This window comes from Ovis canadensis, chromosome 16, assembly GCF_042477335.2.
Source record: "Ovis canadensis isolate MfBH-ARS-UI-01 breed Bighorn chromosome 16, ARS-UI_OviCan_v2, whole genome shotgun sequence".
In the NCBI taxonomy this organism is placed as follows: domain Eukaryota; kingdom Metazoa; phylum Chordata; class Mammalia; order Artiodactyla; family Bovidae; genus Ovis; species Ovis canadensis.
This window is the reverse complement of record NC_091260.1, coordinates 36790260-36815828: the sequence shown is the minus strand read 5'-3', so window position 1 is coordinate 36815828 and position 25569 is coordinate 36790260. Positions and strand designations below refer to the sequence as shown.

The following is a 25569-nucleotide window of genomic DNA, read 5'->3' as shown; positions in this document are numbered from 1 at the left end:
AATTGGTCTCTTTTATTATTTCTTAGGAAGAATGATTTTGTCTACCATTGTAAGACATTGCAAGAGAGGAATGAAGAGTGAATCATAAAAATGATCTCTTTAATGAAATATTTAGCACTTTATCATGTTACTAAGAAGGTTAAACTCCAGAACCAGTGAAGTCTTCATAGGCCTGAGAGGTTTTGACCCTTTCAGTTACCAGGGGAAAAGAATGACTCTAACGTCTTATTATCAAGAAAAGAAAATCTTAAAATGTACCTTGTTTAAAGCTTTGTTGGAGAAAAGCATCATTTTGCCATAGGACTTTTGTTTCTCTAAGGCTGTTTTGTTATTGTTGTCTTTGTTTTGTTAATGAAACAGAGATTAGTTAAATGTCACTCTTGAATAGTTTTAAGGAAGAGTTTTGGTTATTGTACAAAAGGTATTACTGGGTGAAAATCATGCTCTTGATTTGTTTTTTCTAATTAATGTAGTGAAAAAGCTTTGCTGTTTGATTACTGAACAATGGGTCAGGCATTGTGGCTGCTTAGAAGCAGAACATCCAGATTGTAGGCATATTATTACCAAGGAAGAAAAAGGAAACTTGTAGAAAACCGGCTTTGGAAGCCTAAAGAGAAGGTGATATGGGAGTCATAAATAAGAAGTTTGAAGCATATCTTTTCTTTTCAAAGGAATGTGCTAAAAGAATTGCAAAAGTTTCAGCAGAAGCCAAGTTGGAAATTGATGAGGAGACTTATCTAAGCTCATTTAAACCTCACTTAATGGATGTAGTATACACCTGGGCAACTGGAGCTACATTTGCCCATATCTGCAAAATGACAGATGTCTTTGAAGGTATGGTTAAGTCTTCTATACATATACTTCTTTCTGATATAACAAATGTACTTAGGATGACATTGATTTACCAAAAAAGAATAATATATTATTTTTAACTTTTGATACTAAAAAGAAATCTTCTGCCCAAATAGGGGTTTCCCCTGGTGGCTCAGTGATAACGAATCTGCCAGCAATGCAGGAGACCTCCTGCAATGCAAGAGATGCAGGTTCAATCCCTGGGCTGGGAAGATCCCCTGGAAAAGGAAATGACAACCTTCTCCAGTATCCTTGCCTGGGAAGTCTCATGGACAGAGGAGCCTGGCAGGCTGCATGCAGTCCATGGGGACACCAAAGTCTGACACGGTTTAGTGACTAAACAACAGCAACCTAATGGCTTGCTATATAATTCCACCAAAAAATGCTCTCCATTGCATATAAAATCAAAGTTACTTAATTTAACTGAAGAAAAATTTTAAATGAAAAAGTAAAGGTAAAGGAAATACAAAAGGAGTAATTATAAGTGAATTATAAGAAGCAAATAATAGGCACAGTATATAAAGAAAGCCATATTTAGAAAAGCTGTATTCATTGCAAAAAGATTGGCTTATGTAGATATATATAGTGGTGAATTCTGTATACATTGAACTTTCTTAAAAATGAAAATAAATAAGCTTGGTCTTCATACCGATTATTGTAAGATCCTTAAAATATTATTATTATCTATTTATTTTGAGGTAAATTATTTTTAACATACCCTGAATTATGTGCTCTTACCTGATATTATTGAACATAACTAATAGGTACTGAGTTTATGAATCAGTGATTTTTGCATTGCATAGATTAAACATCACAAAATCAGCTGTGAGCTTTTACTTCACTGCATTGAATTTTATGGGTTTTAAATATGAAGATTCCCCTGGAGAAGGGAAAAGCTATCCACTCCAGTATACTGGCCTGGAGAATTCCATGGACTGTATAGTCCATGGGGTCGCAAAGAGTCAGACACGACTAAGTGACCTTCACTTTCATTTTTAAATTAATAGTGTGCTATTTTAGTCCTTTCCCTGAAGCTTATTTCTAAACTTCCATTAAATGATCGTTAGTATTATGGTCCCAAAATCTTTTTATGAATACTATACTCTGTTATGAGCATGGCGATTATTTATTAGGTAAACAATGTGCCAGGCATTGTGCTATAATCAGCATTTTATATACTTTAATCACCAAATGGCACATCTGAGTAGATACTATTTGCACTTTGCACAAGGAGACTGATTTATAAAAGGTAAGTAATTTGGCCAAGGTCGTGGAGGTGTACCGCATGACGACGGTGTGTTTAAATTCTGGACTCTGACTGCAGGCCACATGGTAGTTGATGACTTCATCTAAAAACCATAATTCCTCATCTTTGAGTTTTGGATCACCAAGAGAATTCTTAAGCACTACCTAGAACTGTGCCATCTCCATCCTCTGAAAATTCATGCTGTGGGGGTGGTCAGAAGGCCTGTCATAACTGATGGTGTGAGAAGAGGGACACGTGACACCCTCAGCTCACTTAACCCACAGAAACCCAGGGGGGCGAATGACAGCTTGTGTGTTTCAGGGATACAAAGGCAGTCAAGTACAGGATCACCACTCTTCAGTATAACTTCTTTTTGGAAGATAAGAATGAAACCATGACTGTTCTGTGCCTGGATTCTGGACTTATTCATAGGCTAGCTCATATTTGTATATCTGCTTCTCTGAGAAGGTAGACACAGTGGCGTAAAACGGAAGTGATGCATTGTTTGGTTTATTTGTTTAAGAGAAATGAAGGAACAACAGACCTAGAAATAGAGGAGGCCTTATAAAATCATCTTTGTAGATTATTTTTCTGTTCTTTGTACTTAAGTGGAAAAGTTATCACAGTATGGAAGATAAATTGTAAAGTGTTAAAATTGAAGGTAATTTTTATTCTGTCACCTATGAGTTGATGTTTTCCCCCACATAGGAGCAATTCCTGAAATCAGTATTTTTGCCTCTTTTCAATTCCTTGCGGCTGTTTTGATGTCACAGTTTGCTTGTGAAATCTAAGATTGAAAATTAAGGGATTCATAACTATAAGTTGAACTTGGGTCTGATACCAGCAGTTTGCATGGCACCATTAATGTCAGCTCTACCTTTTCTTTCTAAAACTGGAATAGACTATATATTAGCTCATAAGAGTAAAATATGTAACTAAACAGCAAAAAAAAAAATATTGAGAACCTTGGGATATTACTTAGGATATTATTTCCTTTTTCTGGCATACTGTGTCTCCTTACCACAACCTTTTTTTTTTTAAACTGTGGTGGCATTTACTTTATCCATTTCAGAATAGCCATTCTCTCCTCATCTTGTTACAGTACATGCTTGATATAATTGGAAAAGTACTATAATCACAGCTCTGCCCATAGTATAGTGTCTTTACTTTTATAGGCAGAAAATGACTACATTGGAACTCTTTAGTGTGCTGTGGTCAGGTGTCCAGTCATGTCATGTCATGAGCCTCAGAAGTAGTTTTAAGAATTTTTCGAACATTAGCTGGAGCTAGTTCACTTTGAATGGTGGGTACTGTTTATTTGCCTATGCAAATACAGTATGGTGCTCTTCCCTGTGCAGGATGGATTTGCTTTCCTTTAAGCACGTGCCATCAGGAAAGCTTCTGTGACAGATTATCATTTGAAACCGTTTACTGTAGTGCTTACGTCTGTCATGGGTTTTTAAAGCAAATGCTGTTTTGTGCATTCCCACTCTCTGCCCCGCCACAAGTTCTTTTCACATGCCTTTCAACTAGCATAGCTTACCCTTCCCTGGGAGAGGATACATCAGTGTCATAAGGGATTTTCCAGCTGGTTTGTATTTTTACATACTTTTGCTAATAGAGTAGCATTTTATTAGTATGTATCTTTTCTCCATTTAACCTTTGGCACAATCTTAGTACTAAATGGCTTAAGAATTAGCACCTGATTTTTTTTTGATGAATAATTAACTGAGACCCTAGTGGGACCAGGAATTGTGCTGCATGCAGGCAAGCAGTAGTCTCTGCTCTCCTGGAATGTTTTCAGCCTGAGCTGGGATCTAATATGGGAAATGATTGCAGGAAAGTGTATTTATGGTTCTAATCTCAAGCCTCAGTAACCACTTAGATAGGAGGTATTATATCAGATTTAGGGTATGGACTGTGAGGAACCACTTTTGGGAATGCCAGAAAGTTGGAGGTAGAAATAAATACCTCTCCAGGTAAAGAAATGTGTTGATTTCTTCTATCCTCAACTAGAATAATGTTTTGTTCAAGAACCACAGGAGCCTGATGTTTGTGAAACTGCCCTTAAGCTTGTGTGCTTAAATGTCCTTCAGTGGGGTAGATAGTTAAATTGTGTTTTATTCACACAGTGGAACAGTATACAGCTAGAAAAAGGAGTGAAGGACTGATTTGTGCTAGTATATGAACTTGAAACACTTTAAGGTTCTAAGTGAAAGGAGGCAGACACAGAAGCCACCTACTGTATAATTTCATTTATGTGAAATGTCCAGAATAGGCAAATCTAGAGAGAAGTAGGTTTGTGGTTACCATGGACTGGTGGTGGGTGTGACTGCTTAATGGACTTGGGTTTCTTTTGGGTTTGTTAAAAGGATTCCGAAATTAAATAGTGATTATGGTTGTACAACTCAATATACTAAAAACCACTGGATTTGTGCACTTATTTAAAAGGGTGAATTTGTGTTTGTATTGACTCTACTGGATCTTAGCTATGGACACGCAGGGTTCTTTGTTGAGTTGGGAGGAATCTTTCATTGCAGCATATGGATTCTGAGTTGTGGTGCTGGGGCTCTGTAGTTGTGGTGCTGAGACTCAGTAATCGTGATGCTGGGGCTCAGTAGTCATGGTGCTGGGGCTCAGTAGTTGTGGTGTTGGGGCTTTGTTATAACACTGGGGCTCAGTAGTTGCAGCTCATGAACTTAGTTGCTCTGCAGCATATGTGATCTTAGTTCCCCCACCAGGGATCGAACCATGTCCCTTGACTACTAGGGAAGTCCCCAAAGGGTGAATTTTATGCCATGTGACGACTTATCTAAGTGCATTCTTCCAGAATGGTGATATAAAATAAACCTAAGTGTAAAAAAGGGGTAGTGACGCTGGGGCACATGCTTTAAAGTGGTAGATTTTGTTTGTATTTTACCCCCGTTTTCATTACTATTAAGGATTCAGTTTTACTTTCCACTCTGGCAAAACCAGAAAAAAGGTTCATAATAAACCATTTGGTTGTTAGTGTGTCTTTGTTTCTTGTCCGCGTCCGATGGCCTGGGAGGAAGGGTGATGATGGCCTTTGGTCTCTTGTCTCACACTTAATCTACGTGGTCCTTATTGATGAGGCAGAATGATTTCTAAAGCTGGGAGTAAGGAGAAGCTTTGGATTATGGAGAACTGTAGCAGGTAGAAAGTGTGCTGGGAAATTCACCTCTTTCCAGGAGTCTTCCTGAGTCTCCATCAGGAATAAAGAGCCTCAGTGCTGCATGCAGCTGTGAACGGTGTTTGTGCACACAAGATGATTTCTTGACAAGACTGAGGCCAACTGCCACAGCCATTGTGTGGGCAGCCCTGTATCTCCTGGCCTCATTTCTTTATTGTTCTTATGTCATCTGAAACTGTCAGAACTCAGTTTTCCAGAAATTGAGTTGGCATGAGCTGTATCTGGCAGCTCAGATGTGTGTTTAGTTTCTGTAGTTTCTACCTTAATCTTAGCAGTTTACTTCATATGTTTGGCCTCTGATAGCTTTTGCAGATTCTGGCTATGAACATGCTGCTGCTGCTAAGTCGCTTCAGTCGTGTCTGACTCTGTGTGACCCCATAGACGGCAGGCCACCAGGCTCCCCCATCTCTGGGACTCTCCAGGCAAGAACACTGGAGTAGGTTGCCATTTCCTTCTCCAGTGCATGAAAGTGAAAAGTGAACGTGAAGTCGCTCAGTTGTGTCCTACTCTTCACGACCCCATGGACTATAGTCCACCAGGCTCCTCTGTCCATGGGATTTTCCAGGCAAGAGTACTTGAGTGGGGTGCCATCGCCTTCTTCACTATTAATATGAGTTTCTCAATTTGTAGAAATACCTACACAATATCAGGTTATCTGTGTTTCCCAGGACACATTTGAATTCAGTCTAAACAATATTTGTGAGCACAGGCACCTGCACAGCAAACATTTATGAAGGGCTCCATTTGAGTTCCAAGTGACCTGCGGAATCCATTCTTTCCTTTTTGAAGTGCTATATATTTACATTTTTAACCACTACCTAATTTTATTTTCTTCAAATAGAAGTGTTTGCAAAACACACATTTACTATCTAGTTGCATGAGTAATCTGATGTCCATTACGTTCTCCGTTCCAGCCCCCACTCTCTTTAGACACCCAAATGTTACTGCGATTGGATTTCCTCTTTCAAAGCAAAGCAGTACTAGAGCTCGGCATTCTTTGCACTGAGAACAGAAATAACAAATACAGCCAGCATTTATTGAATTCCTATTGTATTACTGCCACTTATTAAGCACCCTGCATACATTATTTCATTCATTTCTCATAATAACCCCATTTAGGTTTAAGAATTATTATCTCCACTTTATAGACGAGTAAACTTGAAGTTTTTCACAGGTTAATAGAGAAGATTTGAAAGGAAAAGAATGAATTCACTTTGTGAAACTGTTGAGTTTGAGGTGTCTGTAATATGTGTGGGTGATCGACTTTTTGTTGATCCAGTAAGAGCATCTAGGTAGAATTGATGGCATTGTTTTGTTTTTGTAACAGCTGTTTTTTATAATTGTGGCCTAGAAGTGAGTAACTTTCACTTATTTAAGAAAAAAATGTTACAGCAAAAATAAGTAATATGCTAATAATTGAACTTCATGAAATAATATCTTTAAAGCTAAAACTTAGGGTCCACAAATGATTATCCTGGTACAGAAATATCACACATGGACCATCGAGAACTTTATGTTTGAATCAGGGCTGAAGCAGACTCACCAGGGCTCCTATTAGCATTTGAAGGAATAGTATTAGATTTGGGGGCAGGAGAGGAGCACTATTCCTCCTGGGATGCAGGGGGTCAGGGTTAGGCTCCTCACCTGCCCACAGGACTGAAGCCCTTGTTATTATGTTGCTTGTGCCTGCACAGGGGTACCAGTAAAGGGCAGTAGGAGCTGAAACACGCATCCAGGGGAAGAGATAAAAGCAGGTGCTATCCATTTATCCAGTCATGAATTTACCAGTGGGTCTAGGGGATGCCACCTTCTGACCCTACAATGGCTAGTGGCCAACCTAGCAGCTTCCTATTGCTCGGGAATAGGCTTATACTCTTAACTGTATTTGTAAAGTGGTTGAAGGTCCGAGATTCTTCCAGAACTCTTAGCCTCACAGTTTAAACAGGAAGCCATTGCTCTAAAGGGTGAACCTGAAAGTCATTAACCCCTCTAGGGTTTCTCATTTGTAAGATGGTGGTAGGATGTTGGAAGTAACCAGTGACACTGTCTCCTCCTACTTGGGAACATCTTTTGTGAAATCATTTTTTTTGTTGTTGTTAAAGGTTACTAGTAAAAGCAGCAGCAAGTCTGTTTTCACTTGTTCTGTTAATTTTCAAAATCTTAATATAGCTTATTGGTGTCAGAATCAGTTGTCTCAGTAACAGGAAGTAAATGCCCAGGTAGGTATGTTTCTTCATTCTCTTGGAGACCTGCTGTGAAGGGGCCACACCTACCACTTAGAACTTCCTTCTGAGCCACAGTTCCCTTTCTAGTCATGGAAAGAGAATTAGGATGCAACTGAGATTCTTGTGTTTCCATCTGCCATTATATGCACCTCAAGGTGGATCAGTCTAGTAATTCATTCTCTGTTCCTGTACTTCAATAGCAGAGTTCTCCAGAGGAAAGATTGTATCGTTTGGTGTCTTCAGAAGCCATAGTCTAACCTCAGAATCATATTAAACTTTCCTAGTGATGATAGAAGTGGCAGCAGCAGAGGAGGAGGAATTGTTGTGCACCAGCTCGGTACCTGACACTTGGAACATTCTGCCTCGTTTATAGTTTCCCTAGCTTGCTAATACAGTCCCTCAGGCAGTAGATGGCACAGTGGAAACGTAATCCCTAGTCTGCCTACCTCCAGGGACTGTGGTCTCTGGCTCTGAGACTCGTCTTACAGACGACTCCAGATCCTCACTGCTCTCCTTGTGCACCTGCCTCAACTTGTGCCAGCTTTCTGGGTGATCAGTTCTGCTTCAGAGGACAGGCAGGTGCCAGTAAGCTGTCTTAAGCTAGAAAATCAGGTGCATATCTCTTGTCCCTTATTCTCTCCTCTTCAGAGGAAATTACTCTCGATTCCAGGGCCTTCTTCCACTCTTCTGCACCCTCTTCCGTTTTGAATCCCATCCTTTCTGCTGCCACTTTAGTAGTTTGTATTTCTCATCCACATCTTCTCCAGCTACCAACATAACATACCGTGTTTAAGAGCAAGAGCTTTATGAGTTAAATCTCCATTGTTTTTCTCCCGTGGGCGCATTGGACCATAATGTGGAGGGCATTAAAAGGTAAAAAGAGCCCTGAACACAATACAGTGAGTGTTTTACAAGATACATGTTAATAAATTATTCCAGTGTTACAAGGAGTTATGTAAGAACCTGAAGTGTGAGGTCACAGCTTGCATACCAGAGAGAACTGATACTCCTCTTGTATTTCAGGCATAAAACTAAAATCCAAGAGTTTTCAACTTAGACACGTAGCACCTAGAGAAAGAATCCCAAGGCTCCTCCTCATGCAAGCCTGACGGAAGTGAAAGTGTGTTTACAACTTCACCTTTGATGCAGACACTTGTCTCAGGGAGTCAAATCCCAATGGGAAGGGACTGATTGCCTCTTCTGTGTGTCATTGAGGATGCACTGTGTGGAGAAAGTATTGATGAAAGAGCCTGTTTAAGATCCAGAAGAATGATCAGTTGCACCTTTAAAATGAAGATCTGATTCTGTTATTACCTTCCTTAAACATTCCCTGTTGTATTCTCTTCACAGGATAGTATCCAGAGGCCATAGTAGGCCACACCTGGGGCCCGAGGTAGTCTGTTGGGCATTTCTGCATTGCCTCAATGGTCTTGCCCTGTCACTGTCTGACAGTGACCTTATGCATAAAGGACCCAAATTAAATGTCACCTTTGCTGCCCTTCACCCATGTTGTTCTGTCCTCTGTTCCCAGGGCATTTTGTGTACTTCTGTAAGAGCAAGTGTCAACACATTATAATAAATCCATGACTCTCTCTACTGTTAGTCAAAGATGGGAATTAAACTTTTCGTCTTTGTAGTCTTCCTGGTGCCTAGCAGTCACTAGTCAGGTTTACTACTGATTTACTGCAGTAGAAGTTCCTCAGAGGACTATTGGTTAATCATCCCATGTTCGCCTTCCTTGTGTCTTAACAAAAGTTCTGCTTTTCCTGATTATTTACACTTTACAAGTGATTTGTTTCCTTTTCTGTCCAGGCAGCATAATTCGTTGTATGAGGCGCCTGGAAGAACTACTTCGACAAATGTGTCAAGCAGCAAAAGCCATTGGAAACACTGAGCTGGAAAATAAATTTGCAGAAGGTCAGTATCCAGCCCATAAGGTTTTTCTAGTAATTTCAGCAAATCCTGTTGAGATTTGACCTCTTGACCACAGCCTAGGAGAACATTTTCAGATATTCTTCAAAGGATTGCCATGGCGGGCCACCTAGTAGCATTCAAAGAAGATATCAGTGTGTGTTAGAAAGTTTGTAAATGAATATAGATAAAAATCTCAAAATGTTTATTGTGCACTTATTGTGTGCCAGGCATTGGTTTAAGCACCAGGGAATACAGCAGTGAACAAAAAAGACACAAACCCCTGCCTTCATGGCACTCACATTCTAGTGCGGGGAGGGGGACAGTAAACAAGTCAACAGTTAAAATACATCAGGTGGTGATACAGAGAGACAACAGAGAACTGAAAGATGGATATGATGGCCTAGAGCCCCTCCATGTGTACTTGATATACTTGAGCAACAGGCCAGTTTGGCTGGAGCACAGTGAGCAGCGAGTCGAACAGTGGGGGTTGGAAGAAGAAAAGAATGGTCCTGTAGGCCCCAGCACTCAGCTTTTTCCTCTGAAGTGATGGGAGGTTTTGAGCACAGGAGTGGGTGCTCTGGCATGGGTTTCGCCAGGCAGTTCTTGCTGGTGCATTGTAGATAAGTCTGTAGATGAGCTCGGTGGAAGCAGGAAGACCAACTCAGGAAAGGCTGGCTAGATCATGGTGGTAGTGCTGGGGGGGCACACATGCTTGCACATAATTTCATGCCATCTGCGTGTTGGCCAAGAAAAAGGACTTCAAACACCAAAGAATAGAGACACGGTGCTGCTCTGAGCTGGTTGCCCACAGTCAAACCTACTGATTTTGCTATCTACTTAGTGTTTGTTCTAAGAAGTTGTTTGCAGAAACTGGCTTACGTTTTCTTTTGTTAAATAGAGCAGACCTATTTAATCACTGTTGGGTTTAAGCCTAGTTTTGTAAACTTTAGAAAAGTTTGGCCTGCCTTAGCCCAGAAAGTATTTCACATGGTAACTGAAATATAGTGCCTTCCATTGTAGGCTGAAAATTCATGCTTTTAGGTAACTAACTTCTTTTGACAGCTTATTCCTTCCAAGTCTTTTAAAATAATTTTGGACATCCCTAGCCCCCACACACATGGGGTACTTTAGAGTCAGGATTCATAATAACAGTGGTCTGCTTTCGAAGTTTCCCATTTCTCAGAGATGGCTATGAACTCCTCTAGGTGTCTTTCAGACCAGCAAGGGTTTTGTATCTTCCAAACTGTCTTCTGACCAATTTAATGAGAACTGTTAAAAACCCCAGTGGATGGGCATTACATTCTTTGTGGTCTTGAAATTTTAAATCATATTTTCTTTTCTCTTAGGAATCACCAAAATCAAGAGAGATATTGTGTTTGCCGCCAGCCTCTACTTATAAACAGTCAGCTAAGGAATGTGGAATTGTGAATTGTTCTCCACCTGTCTGATTACAATCAACTATAAATGCCTATAAGTATTGATTTGGTTTTCCTATCTCAAGACAGTTGTCCTGAAACATTTTAATATGTATTATATTTAAATCAAGCATCATTCTAGGAAAGCATATTACATACACATTTGTACATAAGCGTTACATTTTTTAATAAAAAAATGTACATGGGGGGGCATTGTTTGTTTAGTGAAAGGCCGTTGAAATTTTTTTAAATGAACTTACAGCTATTAGATAACCATTGTGTTAAATGTAACTATATACACACAGGTAAAGTAGGCATCCAAGAGGTATAGTAGCAGCAGTCCCTTAAAGGCTTGTACACCGGGAAGAAAGACGCATCCTCTTGCCTTCTGGTTGCAATCATTTTTCTTTAGAAAGCAGGCCAGCTTCATCTGGGCACTCTGCCACCTTCAAGGCTGGTGACTGTTCCGATAGTGATTCCCTGTCGTCGGTGTTTCATGCAGAGTTGTATGAGAATCCTCCTCTTTTCTTTCTTTAAAAGGAGAATTTCTCTTTTTGAAGAAATCTGATACATATACAGCCTATGGAGAACAGGTAACATTTAGAATGGGGCAGAGTATTAAATAATAAAATTTTAAATAAGCTGAAAAACCATAACAAAAACTGCAATAACCAGTGTGCAAAAAATAAAAGGATATACATTACAGGGTACAAGTTAAGGGTACCAATAAATTAGTGGCTGGGCTTCCCCAGTGGCTCAGTGGTCAAGAATCTGCCTGTAATGCAAGAGATGCAGGTCCACTCTCTGGGTCAGGAAGGGCCCCTGAAGAAGGCAATAGCTACTCACTCCAGTACTCTTGCCTGGGAAATCCCATGGACAAGAGGAGCCTGCCAGGCTAGAGTCCATGGGGTCACAAAGAGGGGGTCACAAAGAGGTGGACACGACTCAGTGACTAAACGTCAACAAAACATTAGTGGCTAACAGGTATTTTTGTTAAAGACATTCTGAGAGTTGCTTTGTTATGTCTTGGGCAAAAAGCTTCACTCTGCCAGCCAGCCATTAATGAAAAAAGTGTCATTTTTCATGTAAATTATTTTTAATTTATACCAAAAAGAAAACTTTATACCCAGGGCTTTTTACAATTTAAAAAAAAAACTTAGTACATTTTTTAAATAACTTCTGCAGAAAGAAAATAACCTAGGTATTATTTGCTGTCTGTCCTAAAATGACTTTTAACAACATTGGGGTCCTTACCCAGTAGCAGTTATTGAGCCACATTTTCTGCCTTAACATAGTTTTCTCATTGGAACCTTTTTTTTCTACTTATTTGTCCAAGTGTTCATCAATTTCAAGATGTAGGCTGCTGCCATGTATACTTACAACTAATATTGCAACCAGAGCTCCTTGAATGAGTCCAGTCAACACATCACTCCAGTGGTGTTTGTAATCAGAAACTCGAGAAAGGCCCACATAAATGGACGCAGCAACAAGACCAAATTGCAGTGTAGGGCGTAAAAGTCTTGCCCAGTCTCCCTTCATTCTGGCTTGAAGATAAAGCTAATAGAAAAGATGGGGGGTGGGGTGGGTGGAGAGTTTAATATACCAACTGAAGACTATTTTATATTAAATATCATTTCTAAAGGATCGATGTTTTAAATGATAGCATTAACAATCATTAATCAGTGTTATTATATATGGAAGAAGGCTTTTGGCAAGCATTCTTGTACTCATGAATACCTAAAAATTAATCCCAAAATAAAACGAAAATACAAACTGCCCTAGTAACAGTTTACAAGAATTTATTACCTATCTAGTTAGACCACTCTCCAAATTATAAACAAGGTAAGCGTTTCTGTGTTTATAACCTAGGATTTCGGGGGCTGCTCCTTCCCTTCCATTTTGAGTTACAGTGGTCATTAGTTCAGAGTCTTGGGATCAACCGCCAGTGCTCTGAGCACTGGCTGCCGTTACCCTGGGCCAGGCTACTGTTATTTTCTGCCCAGCCTATTTAGGAACTAAGTTTGCTTAATTCACCCAAACAATTTACTTGAGAGTTCCTCTAGCCTCAAATTATTTAACATGAGTGACTGAGACTAAATAAATCTAAATCTGTATTTATAAGTAAATACAATAATCTGCCTAACTAAATAATACAGTCTGTAGTTTAGTCCTGATCCAATGAGAGTGTTCTTTCAATAGCACCTGTACCCTTTAAAGTTCCCTTTAAACGTCTATGATTTTTCCATACACTAATCAGACCTGAGAATTTCCCCTTTGCTGTGTCAGCCTGCCCTTGACTTTGGTGCATCCCCAAAGACTATAATAAAGAACAGATTTGGAATAGTTTCCTATGAACACCTTTCAGCATATATAGTCTTTTTTTTTTAACTGTATCTAATAATATAATTCTTAATATTCATTTTAAAAACTCTGTTCAATAATTTATGGCTCATAAACTTACTTAAATGCAGTCTGCAGAAAACAATTTATGTGGCTGTGCCCACTGACCCTGCCTATTTAAAGTAGATCGATAAGTCCATTCTCTGGGAACTGCTCTGCGTGTTCAGTTTTTAGCACCTGGCAAAGACCCAGAGGTTGTCTAATTTTATCTAGTACTTTTATAGTATAAACATCTAATCCTAAAAGAGCATACCAGTTGTTTAACTGAGTTGAACTCATTAATAGGCTGAAGTGCAGAGCTTTTGGCAGAGCTCCTCTCCCCTTTTCTGTTTGCTGCTGTTGAAGCTATAAACAAGTACAGAGTAAGAGGCTTGTCTCAAAATTCTGGAGGTGGTAAGATACTTGGTTCTGGTTGGGGCAAAGTTACTTAGCATGTGCTAGCTGAAGCCAGTTAGGTACCACAGCCGTGGCAGATAAGATTCACCTCATTAGTTCTTTCTGGAAATTTTTTGTTCATTTTAAGGAAAACAATTCTTTAACTAGGGGCCAAGTTTTGTTATTATCGAAAAGTTTAGTTGTCTCTCTTCTAGTTATTGTTAAGCTATCTTTCCAGATGATGGTTAAAGGCATCGGATATTTAGACTATAAAAACATATACTTAGGAATTGCAAATACTTGACATGAATGCAGAAATATTAGGGAGAACTGCATCCATCCCTGCTAGGAACATAGTGAAAAACAACTCTCAAATGGACTTAGGGGTTTATTTTATACTTCCAACATAAAGGAAACTCAGGACTTTGACTTTAGGTAGCCCACACACATATGTTAAGTAAGTTATTATTTTGCCCCAATCTCCTCCTCAACATCCCTGTGAAAACAAGCATTTGCTTATGGATCAATAACCAAACACACTGCAGTATACTCTAGGTGAAATCTTTCCCAAGTACCTAATTAAGAGTCTGTGTTCATCTCTTCTGGGAACTAATGGCCATGGCTTGAGTAAAAGCTCTTGTTACAGAACAATTCTCAGCTCTGAGTGAGACTGGCTAATTGAATGGGCTTCCTATTTTGCCTGTTTTGTATCTCTGGGTCCAGGGCACTTGATGTAGCAAAAGCCAGGCACCACCTCTAGCCCTGCTCTTCCCGGTGAGGACTTCGGTTTCAGTAGACCCTCAAGAGGTAAACACATTGAGTTTGTTGAACCTTGTGTCACCTGAGTTGCATGGCTGACATGTCCTGAATTCCAGACCTTGACAACTGACCTCCTGTGTTGCCAGCCCAAAGTCTATCCTATATAAGCAGGTCCAAGAAAGCGTACAATGCTGACTTTCTGGGGGCTCCACTTCCTAAGCCTTTCTCAGGTTCCACAGTGCAGATCTTTTAAGCTCCCACCTCGAGAGGCACTAGAGATTCAGCTTCCTCCTACCACTCCTTTAACGCTTTCCAAAATCTTGTACCTCTTGTTTATTGTCTCCTTTTCCATTCTTTGACTTTGTGAATTTATATATTTTTTTCTATTCTACTCCTTGTCCTTTGACAGGGGAGAGAAAAGCATATATGTTCCTTTAAAAACAAGTCTCTATTCCTCCATCTTTCTCTGTCTCAGAGAAACTGAGTATCTGATGTATCTCAGCACTGCTATATTAGAACTAGATGTGGGGACTGCTCATGCTTTAATGCCAGAGTTGAGAATAAAAAGGCTTTGTAACCTTTGTTGCCTTTGCAACCTGTACTCTTTCCCCTTCTCCCTCTACATGCATATGTTAATCACATATGTACTGCAAGAAGGAAAGCATTCAATTGCTTATATCTGAAGGTTTAGAACTTCCAGAACTCTATATCCAGTGCTGTGTATGGTACCAGACTGGCTGGCTCAGTGGTAGCATCTACAATTTTCAAATTTCCCCACTGGGGGAAACTGCCAATCCACAGACAAAACTGAAGGGCACCACATAGCCCTGCCTGACTTTATGAGAGGGCCCGGAGTATGACTCGCAGCAGACTTGGCCCGGAAATCTGCTGGGCTGCATCTGCTCTGGGGTTTATGTATGAAGGAACTGTTTAGTTTTCACAAGTTGTAGAAATGGTACCTAACAGATTCATGATGGGCTGCTGGCAAACAAAAGCTAGACAAGAACAAGCCATTTAATAGAAAATGGAGAAGAGTGGCAGCCACACTAAAAAACCAAGTGGCCAGTGAGACAAGTGGAAATTCAACTTTCTGGTGAAGTAGAAAGGTCACAACTAGAAATAAAAGACAAGCTTCTGGCAGGACAAAAGCAAACTGCAGCACTTCACTAAGGTGCTCCCCAGAAGCAGAGGCTTCACACTGTGATACTATAGATTCAGGAAGCCCCAAGGCAGGACAGCAGAGGAACAGAGGATGAAACATGCAGCTACCAGTTCTGTAAGCAGAGCAATCCACGAAACTCCAGACAGCAAAGGAAGACTTGTTGACATAAAAAGGGAGGCTGAAAACGGGGACTACCTGGCGAAGGAAATGGTATCCACTCCACTCTTGCCTGGAAAATCCCATGGAAAGGAGCCTGGAGGGCTACAGTCCATGGCCATGAAGAGTTGGAAACAATTTTGCAGCTAAACAACAACAAAACCTTGTTTTCTTTGGAATCCTAACTCTAATAATCAGAATTAAGCCTGCTGTCATGCTTTCTGTGGCAGGTTGATACCCTACTACTGTTATCATCAGTGGTATTTCTGATGCTGTTTTTCTTAAGTGACATGTTGGAACAAATAGGAGTCAAAGTTCCCTGGTGAAATGCCTTTGGGTCAAGACTTGGTCAGATCTTTGTTCTGGGCTCCAGGTGACTTCCCTGATGGCTCAGTTGGTAATGAACCTGCCTGCAATGCAGGAGACACAAGAGATGCAGGTTCGATCCCTGAGTTGGGAAGATCCCCTGGAGAAGGAAATGGCAACCCAGTATTTTTGCCTGGGAAATCTCGTGGGCAGAGGAACCTGGCAGATTGCAGTCCGTGGAGTTGGAAGGATCAGACACAATTTGGCAACTAACCCACCAAAAACACCACCGGGTGGCTAAGGAATGTAGGCAGGATCCCTTCCCACAACCAGTCAGCAATCCCACTGTGTGATCTGGTTAAAACTATCTGGGGGGACTTCGCTGGTCCAGTGGCTAAGACTGAGTCGAATCAAGAGCTCAGAGCCAATCTGGTACAAGTTCCAGTCAGCAGAAACTGGTTTGAAGAGACCTTATGACTCGACCAATATCCTCCATTAAAGGATCTAGTTATACAATCTCATTTAAAAAATTCAATTAAACTTTTTTTTTAATTGAATAAGGTATTTTTTTGAAGCCGGTTTGTTTCTGCCGTTCCTCAATTGACTCTTAACATACAACTACAAAATGCTGTTGCCTCATAAAGTCTCTTAATACAGGCATACCTGTATTCAGCCATACCTGGAGATGTGGCTTTGGTTTCAGACCACTGCAATAAAGTGAATATCACAGTAAAGCAAGTCACATGAATTTTCTGGTTTCCCAGTGTATATACAAGTTATGTTTACACTATGCTGTATAGTCCATTAAGTGTACAGTGGCATTTATTATTACTATAAAGTACTAACAATCATCTGAGCCTTCAAGTACAGCCACTCCAGGCAAGAATACTTTCTGCAACACTAATATGAAAGACCACAAATGACCATAACAAACAGAACAGTAATAATGAAAAAGTCTGAAATATTTTGAGAATTACCAAAATGTGACACAGAGACACAAAGGGGGCAAATGCTGTTGGAAAAATGGCTCCAATAGACTTCCCTGGTGCAGGGATGCCACAAACCTTCAATTTACATGATAAAATGAAACACAATAAAACAAGGTATTCTACATTTTACTCTTAAAATAAGGGGGTCCCTCCACCCAATTTTCAACTAGAGTCAAGGGCTTATTTTCACATTTTTAAACAGTCATTTGAAATGTGATCATATGGACCACAGCCTTGTCTAACTCAATGAAACTATGAGCCATGCTGGGTAGGGCCACCCAAGACGGACGGGTCATGGTAGAGAGTTCGGACAAAATATGGTCCACTGAAGAAGGGAACAGCAAACTACCTCAGTATTCTTGCCTTGAGAACCCCATGAACAGTATGAAAGGTCAAGAAGCAACAGGTAGAACTGGACATGGAACAACAGACTGGTTCCAAATTGGGAAAGGAGTACATCAAGGCTGTATATTGTCACCCTGCTTATTTAACTTATATGCAGAGTACATCATGCAAAATGCCGGGCTGGATGAAGTACAAGCTGGAATCAAGATTGCCAGGAGAAATACCAATAACCTCTGATACAGGTGACACCGCCCTATGGCAGAACATTAAGAACTAAAGAGCCTCTTAAAAGTGAAAGAGGAGAGTGAAAAAGGGGGTTGAAAACTCAACATTGAAAAAACTAAGATCACGGCATCCAGTCCCATCACTTCATGGCAAATAGATGGGGAAACAATGGAAACAAAGACTTTTTTGGGCTCCAAAATCACTGCAGATGGTGACTGCACCCATGAAATTAAAAGATGCTTGCTCCTTGAGGGAAAAGTTATGACCAACCTAGACAGCATATTAAAAACCAGGGACATTACTTTGCCAACAAAGGTCTGTCTAGTCAAAGCTACAGTTTTTCCAGTAGTCAGGTATGGATATGAGAGTTGGACTATAAAGAAAGCTGAGTGCTGAAGAACTGATGCTTTTGAATTGGGGTTTTGGAGAAGACTCCTGAGAGTCCCTTGGACTGCAAGGAGATCCAATCAGTCCATCCTAAAGGAGATCAGTCCTGAATAGTCACTGGAAGGACTGATGCTGAAGCTGAAACCCCCAATACTTTGGCCACGTGAAGAACTGACTCATTTGAAAAGACCCTGATGCTGGGAAAGATTGAAGGCAGGAGGAGAAGGGACGACAGAAGATGAGATGGTTGGATGGCATCACCGACTTGATGGACATGGGTTTGGGCAAGCTCCAGAAGTTGGTGACGGACAAGGAGGCCTGGCGTGCTGCAGCCCATTGGGTCGCAAAGAGTCAGACACGACTGAGTGAACTGACTGATTTTGGAAAAAAAAAAAAAATGCAACTGAGATTGCACCTGGTTTACAGAGCCTAAATATTATATGACCTATGACAAAAAGTTTGCCAACCCCTGAACTAGACTAACAGCATGCTCAACACAAAGAAATACACCTTGACCTACGACCATGCCAAGTACACCGCTGTTCCACCTTCATGTGATGAGAGACCTGGCGAGAGAGCACTGAAAGGCGTGCCTTCGTTTTCTTTAGGATTCACAGAATTCCTAAAGGTAAACCTCAAATCCCTCCTTAAATTGGGTGGGCAAGCACTACCTGAACACAGCGGGGGGCGAGGCCCAGACATGAGGCAGTCTGACAGGCAGGGAAACCAAGCTGAAACATACACACTGAGAGGTACTTGGGTTCCCACTGGAATAATTTATACAGAAAATTCGTAACAGCAGTGATACAAACAATCGTAGTAATTTACAAACGTCTATAACAGCAGTGATATAAGCAATCTAGGGTGACAGTGTCCCTATGACAGTGCTGGGAAAAACTGTATATTCCTTACTGTACTGAAAAAAGGACGGTTTCAGCCCATGCCTATTTTACTGAACAATCAAGTAAATTTGGAATCTGGCATTTGGCCAAAGTCAAGGGGAGTCAGAGTCAGTTGCACATCAGTTGTCTATATGGAAAGAAGCCCTGCCCTTTGCTCCTGCCAACCTAGGTGTTTTTCAGGGGGCTAACTCACAGGGTTCCCACTAGAGAAGAATGATGGTCAGGTATTTTAAGAGACATTTTTAACTAGAAGTTAATTTCTGGGTGTCAGGAATTAACAGGGAAGTTTTGGCTATCAAAGACTATCCTCAGGATTTAAACTGACTACATCTTCCAAATCTGGGACTGACCCATGATGCCAAGATGCCTAGAACAAGATGAGTCATTGCCTAAGGAAAGTGTGTGTGGCAGGGGACAGGAGGGTAGGTAGTGGTTAAGTGATGTATACAAATACGAAAGCTGGAAAGCAAGGAGATATCCATGTATTGGGGCTGAAATAAAAGCTAGACCCTACATCCACATCAAGTCAGTATTTCCACTGCTCAGAGTCAGTGAAACCCAGTGTGTGGCTGCTGTAGCCTGCCAGCTTCTCCAAAGTTCTTGGTCTATGACAAACCTCATCTGAATTTTTCTTGTTGCATTATACCTGTACATCTAAATGGCTCATACCAACCCAATTACCAAACTAGAGTTGAGGTAATTTACCCTCTGCTGTTGCTGCTGCTGCTGTGTCGCTTTAGTCGTGTCCGACTCTGTGCGACCCCATAGACTGCAGCCCCACCAGGCTCCCCTGTTCCTGGGATTCTCCAGGCAAGAACACTGGAGTGGGTTGCCATTTCCTTCTCCAATGCATGAAAGTGAAAAGTGAAAGTGAAGTTGCTTAGTTGTGTCCGACTCTTCGCGAACCCATGGACTACAGCCCACCAGGCTCCTCCGTCCATGGGATTTTCCAGGCAAGAGTATTGGAGTGGGGTGCCATTGCCTTCTCCGAATTTGCCCTCTGCATATATCTTTAATTTGCCTCTTCGTTTATTCCTGGGTGTCCACAGGGCAGGCTAGCCATCAAGGCCCTCTCTGGTTTCATCCTCCATACATTAATTTCATATTTCACAAAAAAAGCTCATTAAATGTTTCTGTTTGGCAAATATTCAGATATTTTAAGGTCAAAGTAGCAAAGAAGAGCAAAAATAATTATAAGGTCTAAAGTATGATACATCTGAGAATATTCTTTGTAATTAAAGAGTGGGTTGAAGTTACATGTTACGTCTTACTTTCAGAGATCTCTATTACCTGATTTTCAAAATAACTGGACTAGGGTTCAGCTCAAGTAATCAACACAGCAAGGGAGCCTGATTAACAAGAGATTCCCAGAGGGCTTATAGACCTTAGCAGCTCCTCCCAAGGCCCCTATTTCCCCATCTGTGAAAGGGGTGGCAGTTATCCCTCTTCTATGTCATGGGAGCTATCAGAGACAAAACAGAGTAGTGTAAAAGCAAATTATTCTCAGTATCAACCAACCTCAGATTCTTAGGTCTCTCTCATAAAGAAGGACTTAAAGATCCTGACACACGAGTGAATAACAAACCACAAAAGCAGCCCTGGTGGTGTCTGTCTCTGGGGCATACGAACATTCAAAAGCCATTCACTGTAGTCACAAACTTTGCTTTGGGAAAAGTTCTCCGGATACGTTAATAGCTCCAGCCTTTCCCTTCTCCCCTGGTCCCACACCCTATTTAAAAAGAGGAGAAAAAAAAAAAAAATGGTGGCTCCCTTTAGGAAGAATGGTAGCTTTTCCTAATAAGATAAATGAACTGAACAGTATTTGTTGTTACTACCATCAAATAGCTCTTTCCTGATAGCTCAGTTGGTAAAGAATCCATCTACAATGCAAGAGACTCTTGTTCAATTCCTGGATTGGGAAGATCCCTTGGAGAAGGGAAAGGCTACCCACTCCAGTGGCCTAGAGAATTCCATGGACTGAACAGTCCATGGGGTCACAATGGGTCAGACATGATTGAGCGACTTTCACTTTCACCATCAAATAAGTCACATTTCCCATGGCACAATTTCAGAAACGTGGGTATTTTTTAAAAAGGAAGTTCTGAATTTTGTTGAATTGGTACAGTTTCTTCCTTGCAAAATTAACACATGAGGAAAGCCTTGCAATTTCAAGAGATGTTGAAGAAGCCAAAAATTAGCTTTACTGAAAAGGTTTTGAAGTTGTAGATTTGAATTTTATGTAACACATCTGCAATTTTTACATTTTATAAATTTTATGCTCTTTTAATTTCTAGAGTTTGGTTTTTTCAAATAAAAGTAAGATTCTGGTAAAACTGATATTAAATTCTTCCTAAATGAAACCAACCAAGTAACTTCCAGAGGGTTATCTTAACAATACACATCATGAATCTTTACTCCACATCATAGATTTAATTATTATACAGCACTTGTGATCTGAGGGGAAAGGGTAACTGAAAACAGCCAGATAACAGAAAATTTACACAGCACAACTATATAAAAGTTCACTTACAAAGAAAAATTACAGCTGATCTTTAAGGGTAGAGATCTCCTTTCCCCACCAAATTTTGATAATTTTATACATAAAGAGACAGAGGATTGATAAAAATAAGTCAATTAAATTGACCTTTGAAAACCCCCTGTAGTGCCCTAAAGCCTGGTCTTGCACTAATTGCTGTCGATACACATTCATCTCTAGTTTGATATGCAAAATATGGGTGCCGGTCTTCTCTAACTCTTCACTGCTGACTTTGTATAATACAAGTGCCACTAAAATTGCTCCTGCAGCCTATACTGATGACAAGCTCCTGAAGCAGCAACTGGCTTTCCCTGAAGCTGAAACCTTTCTAGTCCATGGAAAGCAGTCTGGGCAATGTTTCCCAAAGTGGAAGGAAAATAAGACTTGCTCAGATGAGAGCAACAGAGCTGTCTTCACATCCAATAATCACAATTCCTCACCCCAGCAGCCCCCATGCGGGGAAAGCCAGGCCACTCAGCACCCACACTGTGCAGATGAGGCCAGGGCTCCGGCTCAGGGAGAGGCTACGAGGAGCCGCAGCACCACCTTGGCTTGGATTTCAGAGCAGTGACCTGCTGAGATGAAGCAGGAGCTGTCTGTATATTCCAGAAAACCTCTTCGGAAAACAGCCCAAAGTAAGGGGACAAGTCACCTAATTCTCAGCACTGGACTTGCAGACCTGATGATCTGTTTAGGCTTCTACCACTGTCAGAAAAGTGACAAGTAACTTCGACCACTTGTCTGCTTCAAGAGCAAAGATTCCCTCTTATCCTGAAGGTTGCCAGTTTGCAGCTTGCTATACAATGCACCTGTCTGCTTCCTCTAAATGAAGGACAGAAGTCATTTCAAACAATTGTAACTGGCCTTGGCAGAGCACAGGCAGCCATCCATTCCTCTTCTGAACTTAGTGCAACAAGCAGTGGCTTCCAGTTGACTTGGGCAGTGAGACCAATGAGAACGTCAGAGGCAGTTGCACAGGATAAAACACCAAACCCATAACCCACCATCAACAGACCCAAAGTACTTACTGCCACGAACATCATGCAGTACATGGAGAATGAAGAGTGGCCGGAATAAAAGGACAGTCTAGAACAGAAAGAAGAGAAACATTAATCTTCCCTCTTAGAGACCGAGAATATTTTTTATTTCATAAATCTCCTTACCTTCCCATTGTATATAGCTCCCTCCCCTTACCTTAGAAGGGTGGGGTGGGAGGGCAGTTAAACAGGAACTTTAAAGAGTCCTAGGAGGGTCTTGTGTGGATCACAATAAACTGTGGAAAATTCTGAAAGAGGTGGGAATACCAGACCACCTGACCTGCCTCTTGAGAAACCTATATGCAGGTCAGGAAGCAACAGTTAGAACTGGACAGGGAACAACAGACTGGTTCCAAATAGGAAAAGGAGTACATCAAGGCTGTTACTGTCACCCTGCTTATTTAACTTATATGCAGAGTACATCATGAGAAACTCTGGACTGGAAGAGGCACAAGCTGGAATCAAGACTGCCGGGAGAAATATCAATAACCTCAGATATGCAGGAGATACCAGCCTTATGGCAGAAAGTGAAGAGGAACTAAAAAGCCTCTTGACGAAAGTGAAAGAGGAGAGTGAGAAAGTTGGCTTAAAGCTCAACATTCAGAAAACGAAGATCATGGCATCTGGTCCCATCACTTCATGGGAAATAGATGGGGAAACAGTGGAAACAGTGTCAGACTTTATCTTCTTGGGCTCCAAAATCACTGCAGATGGTGACTGCAGCCATGAAATTAAAATATGCTTACTCCTTGGAAGAAAAGTTATGAACAACCTAGACAGCATATTGAAAAGGAGAGACATTACTTTGCCAACAAAGGTCCGTCTAGTCAAGGCTATGGTTTTTCCAATAGTCATGTATGGATGTGAGAGTTGGACTGTGAAGAAAGCTGAGTGCCAAACAATTGATGCTTTTGAACTGTGGTGCTGGAGAAGACTCTTGAGAGTCCCATGGACTGCAAGGAGATCCAACCAGTCCATTTTAAAGGAGATCAGTCCTGGGTGTTCTTTGGAAGGAATGATGCTAAAGCTGAAACTCCAGTACTTTGGCCACTTCATGCAAAGAGCTGACTCATTGGAGAAGACTCTGATGCTGGGAGGGATTGAGGCAGGAGGAGAAGGGGACGACAGAGGATGAGATAGCTGGATGGCATCACCGACTCAATGGACGTGAGTCTGAGTGAATGAACTTCAGGAGTTGGTGATGGACAGGGAGGCCTGGCGTGCTGCGATTCATGGGGTCGCAAAGAGTCGGACACGACTGAGCGACTGAACTGAACTGCACTGAACTGAGGAGGGTCTGAGGTCTGATTGCTACACAGTGTCATTTTATTGATACTTTCAGGATGGGTAGTGAGTCACTGACAAATTTGCCAAACATTTCTAAAGGAAAACTTGACAAGCTACACGAGCATAAATGGCCTGAATTTCTCACATAAAAACTTACATGACCATAATTTAAGTTTTATTTTCCACTTTAAGGGTGTGTCCCTGAATAGTAGTAATAAATACTTTCTTTGGAACACTCACAAGTTGAGTACTTTAAAAAATAATAATTTTAAAGTGATATTTTAGCATCTTGCCTTAGATTTCCCACCAGATTAAGTGCTTTTGCTTGACATTTATTTTTAAATTGTGCACTGATAGTCCTGTACCAGATTAACCATGTCTTTCAACTTTATATTCTATAAACATCTAGGTATCATCTTTCTACCTAAAAATGACAGAATGCTTACAAAACTTAATTTTATTGTACTTGAGAATAAAATCACAAGGAACAGGTTCTGAAGTATTTTACTTATTATGCCCTACTTGGTTCAAAAGGAATTTGTTTTCCCCAATACATAAAGGAGAAAAGACTCCTAAAACACATGCCAACTAAGATTTATGTAATCAAACTTGATAATTATTCTGGGTTTAATATACATAAACAAGAAAAATAAATCACTTTTAGCCTTCCCAACCACCTGGCTGTGAAGAGATCAATTATTTTCATATTGGTTAAGTCTCTAGGAGATACAGCATCTTATTATGTCCATAATTCACAAATGAACAAATAATTATATGGGCACTTTGATAAAATCCAAAGAGTAGTAAAAATGTAGACTATTTTCATCATAGTGACCTCAACTGAAATTCTGTCCCTGGTCTAAGAACTTGCTTTGTTCTTGAGGTTTTAACCAATCTTAGACTCACTTTATTATAGCCAATCTGATGAAATTACATACATACATTAACAATTTAAGCTAGTTCTCCACCAAAGTTTAGGAAAGACTTTCAAAAAGAAAATTTACAAAGATAAGAATATATTCTGAAATGCAGCTGTTTTCATCAGTTCTGTGGCCTGGTCTATTAAACAATGAGCAAGTAGATTGACTATCTATGTAACTTACTGTGAGTGGGATTCTATTTCAAATGGCAAATTTAAGATGATTTTTTTTCCTATATCTGTCACCCAGGTCATCCCTTTCTCCTAGGAGAGCTCATTAAACTTGCTTTAAACCTCAATATCATAGCCTTAAGAGCATTCTTTCACAGCCATCCACCCACCCGGCGCCCACAGGGTCTGAGCTCCTACTCCTTAGTTCACCACTCTTCCATCTCTGTATTTCAACAATGACATCAGTGTTCAGCCTTATGAAATGCAAAGACAACCAAATCCAGCTTTTATCAGTCATCAGAAGCAATCAACTCACACAAAGTGCTTCTTAATTTTTTAATGGAGTTTACTAAATATTCTGGGGCTCATGGGAAGACTAATTCACAAACAACCTCCTAATCATCTCACGGCTCTTCCCCTACTACCTGACTTTCTTCCTCTCTTCTTCCTAACTCACAAAACAGTTACAACTTTGGTTATGCTTTCAGTTTGAAAATTTTTTGAGTTTGCATTAATGTTTGAATGATGATACCTAACTACAGAATGTCTAGGCTGATGACTTTTTTTCCTTATCACTTTGAGTATATCATACTATCTTCTGGCTTCTACTTTTGCTTTAAAATATGAGCTGCCTTTCTGGGTTATACGTGTTTTCTCTGTAATTGCTTCCTCTACTGCCAAAGTCTTCAATATTCTGCAGTTTTGCTATCATGTTTATAAGTATGAATTTCTGTTGATTTACCTGATTTA

At 40.5% G+C, this 25569-nt stretch overlaps 2 protein-coding genes across 3 annotated transcripts in view; one reads left to right on the top strand and one right to left on the bottom strand.

The window, feature by feature from the left end:
* MTREX (Mtr4 exosome RNA helicase) overlaps nt 1-14978 on the top strand; it is a 95018-nt gene extending 80040 nt beyond the window's left edge. The window contains exons 25-27 of the mRNA XM_069556525.1: nt 672-834; nt 9347-9451; nt 10795-14978. Coding sequence (XP_069412626.1) covers nt 672-834; nt 9347-9451; nt 10795-10847 — 321 coding nt within the window. The 3' untranslated portion in view covers nt 10848-14978. The remainder of the gene's footprint in view (nt 1-671; nt 835-9346; nt 9452-10794) is intronic.
* PLPP1 (phospholipid phosphatase 1) overlaps nt 9630-25569 on the bottom strand; it is a 118778-nt gene continuing 102838 nt past the window's right edge. For both annotated transcript variants that reach the window (XM_069556527.1, XM_069556528.1), the window contains exons 4-6: nt 22434-22491; nt 12244-12420; nt 9630-11443 (exon numbers count right to left, since the gene is read on the bottom strand). In XM_069556527.1, coding sequence (XP_069412628.1) covers nt 11312-11443; nt 12244-12420; nt 22434-22491 — 367 coding nt within the window. In that variant the 3' untranslated portion in view covers nt 9630-11311. The remainder of the gene's footprint in view (nt 11444-12243; nt 12421-22433; nt 22492-25569) is intronic.